This window comes from Glycine soja, chromosome 14 (genome assembly GCF_004193775.1).
Source record: "Glycine soja cultivar W05 chromosome 14, ASM419377v2, whole genome shotgun sequence".
Classification (NCBI taxonomy): Eukaryota; Viridiplantae; Streptophyta; class Magnoliopsida; order Fabales; family Fabaceae; genus Glycine; species Glycine soja.
The window spans coordinates 7,739,215-7,746,445 of NC_041015.1; the positions used below are offsets into that span (position 1 = coordinate 7,739,215).

The 7,231-nt window shown below is 35.9% G+C and overlaps 2 protein-coding genes across 2 annotated transcripts; one reads left to right on the top strand and one right to left on the bottom strand.

Annotated features, from left to right (window-relative positions):
- Positions 1-659: 659 nt before the first annotated feature.
- LOC114385297 (transcription factor MYB44-like) lies at positions 660-1,983 on the top strand. The gene has a single exon (XM_028345309.1). The coding sequence runs from the start codon at positions 779-781 to the stop codon at positions 1,598-1,600; it is 822 nt and encodes a 273-aa protein (XP_028201110.1). The 5' UTR covers positions 660-778; the 3' UTR covers positions 1,601-1,983.
- Positions 1,984-6,037: 4,054 nt separating this feature from the next.
- On the bottom strand, positions 6,038-6,982 carry LOC114384465 (F-box protein GID2-like). The gene is made up of 2 exons (XM_028344135.1): positions 6,309-6,982; positions 6,038-6,193 (listed from the first exon to the last, which is right to left on the bottom strand). The coding sequence occupies exon 1, from the start codon at positions 6,774-6,776 to the stop codon at positions 6,342-6,344; it is 435 nt and encodes a 144-aa protein (XP_028199936.1). The 5' UTR covers positions 6,777-6,982; the 3' UTR covers positions 6,038-6,193; positions 6,309-6,341.
- Positions 6,983-7,231: the final 249 nt, after the last annotated feature.

Below are 7,231 nucleotides of genomic sequence, written 5' to 3' on the forward strand. Positions count from 1 at the left end.
GTTGCCTTCTTTCTTAAGATTTGAATATGTTTTTTTTTTTCGGATAGGTAAGTTAATGTTTTTTGTATTTTCAAATTTTATAAATTCATTTTTTTTATTTTAGTTTTTTAAGTTTGTATTTGTTAAAATTTGATCTTATAGGATATTTTGTTTATTTTTATGTCTGTAAATTTATATATTTTTTTTAATTTTGATTCTTATAAACATAAATTTTTATGAACTAAAAATAAAAAATTAAAATTTTTGAAGCACTAAAAACAACAAAGATTAAAAAAAAAACTTACAAAAGCATCAAAATTAGAAAAAGTCAACTTAACGATACTAAAATTAAAAAAATAAAATAAAAATGAAAAAAATACTAATAATAGAAAACATATCATAATAATTTTAATTTAATACTATCTAATCTAATGGAGTTTAATTATAGCAACCAGCGGAAGAGGATTAGTTAATTAGTTACTGCTTTATCGATAATAATAACTAACACAGCACCGTTTGCGTGATCTTACGTGTAACCGTCAAGAGCCTCCAACTCCCACGCGTGTTGGTTTGCCAGCTGTATGCTAGTAAGTAACTGCTTCGCCAACCGGTCACATCCACCGGTCCATCCAGTCATCCTTATCGCCTTTCACATTTTTTTTATTTCTCTCCCCACTCCTCATTCTCAGAGTCATAACCAAACCACAAAACAACACACCTCGCTCACTTCTTCTTCTTCCTCCTCCTCCCTCTCTCACAATTTTTATTTTTTAATGATACTATTTTGTTATTGTTATTGATGGTATCATCATCGGGAAAAAGCAGAGAAATGGATAGGGTGAAGGGTCCATGGAGCCCAGAAGAGGACGAGGCCCTGCGGGCGCTGGTTCAGGCCCACGGGCCTCGAAACTGGTCGGTGATAAGCAAGTCCATTCCGGGGAGATCCGGGAAATCGTGCCGCTTACGGTGGTGCAACCAGCTCTCGCCGCAGGTGGCCCATCGCCCCTTCTCGCAGGAGGAGGACGAGGCCATCATCATGGCCCACGCCAAGTTCGGCAACAAGTGGGCCACCATAGCTCGCCTGCTCAACGGCCGCACCGATAACGCCGTCAAAAACCACTGGAATTCCACTCTCAAGAGAAAATCCTCCGCCGTTAGTGACGACGACGTCGTCACGCATCGTCAGCCTCTTAAAAGATCCAACAGCGTCGGCCCGGCCCACTTGAACCCTGCCAGCCCATCAGTCTCCGATTTGAGCGATCCGGGCCTTCCCGCTCTGTCAAACCCCTCACCTTCGGCCCATTACATGCCCAATCTCATGGAAACTGCTTCTTCCGCTCCCGATCCAGCCACGTCACTTAGTTTGTCTCTCCCTGGGTTCACTGTACCTCAACCAGTGTCTCCGCCGCCGCCGCCACTGCCACTGCCGGCGGAGACGGTGGAGGAGCGAGGGAAGCAAATGTTCAACGCGGAGTTCTTGAGAGTGATGCAAGAGATGATAAAAAAGGAAGTGAGGAGTTACATGTCAGGGATGGAAGAACAGAAGAATGGGTTCAGAATGCAAACCGAAGCGATTGGGAACGCGGTGGTGAAGCGCATGGGAATTAGCAACATCGAGTGAAGAAAAAGAAAACGGTGTCGTTTCGAGATTCGAATCAAGCCAACTGGCACAAGAATGATGATGAATCACAAGAGTAGGAGAAAAGTGAGAACCGAGAATGGGAAACGGTGTTTTTTTTTTTCAATTTTTTATTTTATTTTGTAGTTAACTTTAAATTTTAAGTTTAATTTCCCTTTACTTAAGGGTAAAAAATAGGTAATAATTTTGGCACTGTACAGAACCTCAGAACAGAAGTAAAGGATGATAATCAATCAAATAGTGCTTTTTCCTGTTAAACAGTAGTAATCTATATCTTCTTAGTAACAAAAGAACTACCACTTGTGCACACGTTACGCTTTCTCGAATTTTTATCAATAAAATAATCAATTTTCCTTTTGGTTTTGCGTTTCACCTTTTTGGTCTTCTTTCTTTCAGAATTCTTCCTCTTGCTCTTAGCTTTTCACATTTCGCACGGGTGCTTGTGCGTCCAATTGCACGTGCTTTCGTCCACTTTTTTTTTTTTTTTTTTCAAAATCCTGAATTTACGTTTTCTTCTTCCCGCGCTACCTATACTAGCCCTACAAGTCTGAGCTACCTAGACTATGAGGTCAGACTTTCTGTGATATTTACAAATGTTACAAGAATTAACACTCATTACCTTAAACTGCTCCTTAGCATAACCAAATAGACAGCTGGTGGTGTGTAAATGGAGAGATTTCTAGCAGGTAGAAAGCAGAATGTTTATATAGGGAGGGTGTAGTGTCCTGTGAGAAGCTGTGGAGAGGGGAAGTTTTCAGGGTAAAGATGGTGGTGGCCTTTGGCCAGGGTGGAGATTGTTTATTGCAGTCCCTTAATATCTTTCTTTCTTTTCATCTTTATGTTACTGAATGTTTGTGCTAGAGGATTTTTCCTGTTGTAAGGAAATAAACATTTTCAGTTCTTATCAAACTATAAGGAAATAATATGATAAATTGTTAAATAATCTATAATGGAAGCAAATTAGAAAGATATTAGATAAAGAGATAGATTGCCTTTTCTTTTTTGTTTATTTTCTTTAACAAGGATGTAACTTAATTTATAAACAGCATGGAAGATGCTGTGGAAAAAGCATGTGACAGCAGGATCAGTGTTATTACAGAACCAGGTGGGAGTATCAGAGACCAGGATGTCATAGATTGTTGTAAAAAGTATGGTGTTTCGCTACTCTTTACCAATGTGAAGCACTATAGACACTTAGTTTTTTGCTTCGGAATAACTTCCTGCTTCCGTTATCCAAGCGGTATTGCTGAAACTTGTGCTTCCAATAGGAACCACTGAAACCTGTTTTTGAAATCAAGTGACCGTATGAGTAAGATTGTACTATCCAATTTATATAGAAAAATAAAAATTGATGTTCTGCTACTTTCTAATGTCTTATGTACATTAGGATAACGTGATGGAATAGTCTTTTGCAATGAAATGAATCAAATTAGACATTCATGTTGTAACTATTCAATTGTGCTCAGATGGAAGAAAAAAACATGTAGGGATTTTGAATGTGAGAAAGTCTATCCTTAGATTCTGTTTGGATAAGTTTCTCATAAGTGCTTACAAGGGAATAAAACAACAAGAAACAAAATAAAATAAGCTTCTTCCATAAGCTAAAACTAGCTTGTGCATATAATCTTCAAATTTTATTTTCTTGTCCTAGTGTGTATGGAAGAACTTATCCAAATAGGACCTCTTAAAGTGCTTCCTGATTTGAGAGATAGGCACATGTCAACCAGATTTGATCAGTTTGAAATGCTTCCTGATAATGTTGTGATAGATGATGGTGATCTAATTCACTTTGCTTTACTTGCTGATATTGAACTTGTAGACTTCAAAGAAGCTACTAGAGAACAAACCTGGAAACAAACTATGATTGAAGAGCTACAATCAATAGAGAAGAATCATACATGGGAACTGACAGAATTACCTCCAAAGAAGAAACCAATTGAGGTGAATTGGATCTTCTAGCTCAAACTAAACTCGAATGGATTAGTGGTCAGGCACAAAGCCAGGTTAGTGGCTAAAGGATTTCTGCTAAAGGCTAGAATAGATTACAAAGAAGTTTTTGCACCGGTGGCCAGAATTGAAACAATCAGACTATCTATGGCTCTAGCTAGCAAAAGAAATTGGTTTGTGTATCACTTAGATGTGAAATCTGCTTTCCTGAATGGATCTCTTAATGAAGATGTATATGTTACTCAACTACCTGGGTTTGAAATAAAAAGGAAAGAGAAGCTAGTCTTCAAGCTAAATAAGGCTATATATGGCCTAAAGCAAGCACCTAGATGTTGGAATCAGAAAATCAATTCATTTCTGATCAAGCATGGATTCAAACAGTGCCCAATTGAATATGGAGTGTACTACAAGGAAGAGTTTGAATCAAATTGAGTACTGATTTGCCTTTATGTAGATGACCTATTGGTGAGTGGAAGTGACTCCAAGTGGGGTTGGAAGATTCAAGGAGTTGATGAAGAACAAGTTTGAAATGACTGACCTTGGGATATTGACATATTTCCTTGGCTTGGAATTTTTGTACACTGATAAGGGAATCCTTATGCATCAAAGGAAGTATACCACTTATATGCTAAAGTGGTTCAAAATGATGGACTACAATCACACAATTACTCCTTTTGAATTAAACTTTAGGAAGGAAGACACTGAAGATGAAGAAAGGGTGAATCCTACCCACTACAAGCAACTCATTGGCTCACTAAGGTACCTTTGCAATTCAAGACTTGACCTTAGCTTTGTAGTAGGAGTAACTAGCAAGCATATGCACGAACCAAGGAAGTCACACCTCATACTTTTGATTTGTATAAAAGGAATTGTGTTGTAACACTTGATATAGAGATTTTTTTAATAATACACTACACTCTTATTAATCTCTCTTTCTCTCCAAAAACAACATTTTCTTTCATTCCTCTGTTAAAGTACAAATTGCTATTAGCCATTTCCTTCAATTGGTTCTTACACGATTGAGCAGATTAGGCCATAAAAAATCATACACAAGTTTTTGAAATCAAGAACACAAATTTTTTTGAGTTGTAATACTTTGTATGCTTTGTTTGTTTTTTTATGTTGGAAGAACATTTGTTTCAGCGTCTGGGAGTTCAGTGTGTGTTGGGTGAACCTTTACAAATTGATTTTGAATTTTTTTTGGTTAAAATTGCTTTTCACGTGAATTAATTTATGTTTAGATAATTTTTATCGATAAACTTTATTTAGTTTTTGTCACTTGTAGTTAAATTAAGATCTAGAGCAAAAATTAATTTTATCTAACAGTAAAAATATATGTATCTTTTCTAAAATCACATTTGATGGGAGAAAAATTAATTATAATACTTCATGCAATGAAACCAAACACGTTCAGTGTATATTTCATATGAAATTGGATGAAAAATAAAGGAGAGAAGAATATAAAGACAAAATCCATGTTTCTATTATATCTTATTCATTATTTAAAATATTTTTCTCAAAATCCATGTTTTTATTATATCTTATTATTTAAAATATTTATCTCAATTTATACATATGTTTTCCCCCCGCTTTTTACGCAATTAAATAAAAGCAATTTTTTTCATGTAAAATAATTTTGAAAAATATTTCACTCATCATTGTCTTCATTGCTATCTAAATCAAACATAAACAGTTCATTAGTAATTAGCGCTAAAATGGGTTAATCAGAAAAACTGTATGGTGTTGGCGTCCTTAAAAAAAAATCAGAGAAAAATGGAAAGAGTAAAAGAAGAAAAACTTGGTATTCGTCCAAAACGGTCAATGTTCTTCACAAACCCAGAGCCGAAAGATAGTTCAGCATACGGAACACAGAATAGTGCGCACAGATGCGACAAACCTCGTGCCTTGAGAAAAAAAAAATGGCTTTTGCAGGACCCATTCGACAATAATGCCAGAAAAACTTAGGCAGACCCAGACATTTATTACAACAAAGCCCTTTGCTTTTGTCCCCTTCTATCCGTCACAAAATCACAGCAATGAACAACCCCATCCCTTCTCAATCTCATTAATTCCATTCCCACTCCCAATTCTTATTCCCCTTCCCTAGAGAATAATTCAATTCGTTCGTTCCATTATAATTATTATATAAGAAAAAAATTATTTTAAAATAATTGTCCATTTAACTTTTAAACGTGATATTAACTATTTTTTATTTATATTTCTATAATATTAACGATTATTAATAATATAAAATTATTATTCTTATTTATTTATTATTTTTCAGTGCTGTATATAAAATAAATCAATATAGCAATTATTTTGAAACGAAAAAACTAATAAATATCTCTTTTTAGTCTTTCCAACCACATAATATCCAAGCGCTAAACTATTTTGCAAACCACACAAAATAACCAATTCAATTCAATTCAATTCATTAAACATTGTATCACACAGGGATTTCATACGGTATAGTAAAATTAATCAACCTAAGAATTTTCTTTTTCAAACTATAATGCTACGTCCATATTGGACAATTCATTAATTTCTCAATTTACACAACCAGCTTAGCTCAATTGCATTCAATAGCTAATAAAACCGAAAATAAAATATCGCACAAAAAGGCCAAACCTGAAACAATGCCAAAAAAGCAAAAACAAATAAAAGGAATATAAGATTGCCTCAATAATTGGGAAAACGTGAAGGAAAAGGAAAGCAAGATTTTGACATTTCTAAAAAAACTAACCAAATTAAAATTTGCCGCCAGAGACAGACAAAGTCATGTGTTTTTTTTGGTGCTAAGGAAATTATTCATCTTCTCGAAGTAACGAATAGAGAGGAGGGAGAGGGAGAGGTGGACCTCGTCCTTGCCCCAAAGAGGTTTGGGAGGCGCGTGGGGCTTGGAGAGAGGCCAGAGGTAGAGCGCGTGGAGGCGACGGAAGCCTCCGAGGGCGAGGATCAGCGATCGTAGCTGTTGCTCAGCACACCCTGTGTTTACCCACTGCTTCGTGCAGATCAGTTCCCAGAGCCTCTCGTCACGCGCCATCTTCTGCCACTGCTTGCTCACGCACCCAGCCATCGCCAACGACCGCGCGTCCACGTGCCGAAGCACCTCGGACAAAACGTTGTCGTCTAAGTACACGCTTCCGCCACGTGTCTCATCTTCCTCTTCCTTAATAATAAGCTTTGCCTTTTTCGTGTTCCTGTTATTCATCTTTGCTGTGTTGGTGATTGCAAGCGGAGAATAAGAAATAAGAAAGGCTTTTTTGTGATTGAGGAAGGTGATAATGCAATGGGATTTGTGAGTATTGTGTGAATGCGGAGATGTTTGTTCTGTGGAAACAAGTTAAATTTAGGACTTAGGAGGAGCAGCTGTTCCTGTTTCTCAAATCTGAAATGTCCTTTGATTCTTCTGCTTTTTGTTTTTTTCATACGCAGATAACATTATATTATTATTAAATATAATTTTTTTTACTACTGTCTTGCTGGTAAATATTCGTAGTAAAAAAATATTAATCCGCGTTAAGAATCGTAAACACATGCTGAATATTTTTCTACCAACATAATTTATACTCAAAGTCAGAATTTTAAAAAATATAAATAACTATCCCTTATATCAATAATATTATTACATGATGAGAAGTGTTGTAAAATTTATAAAAGATAAAA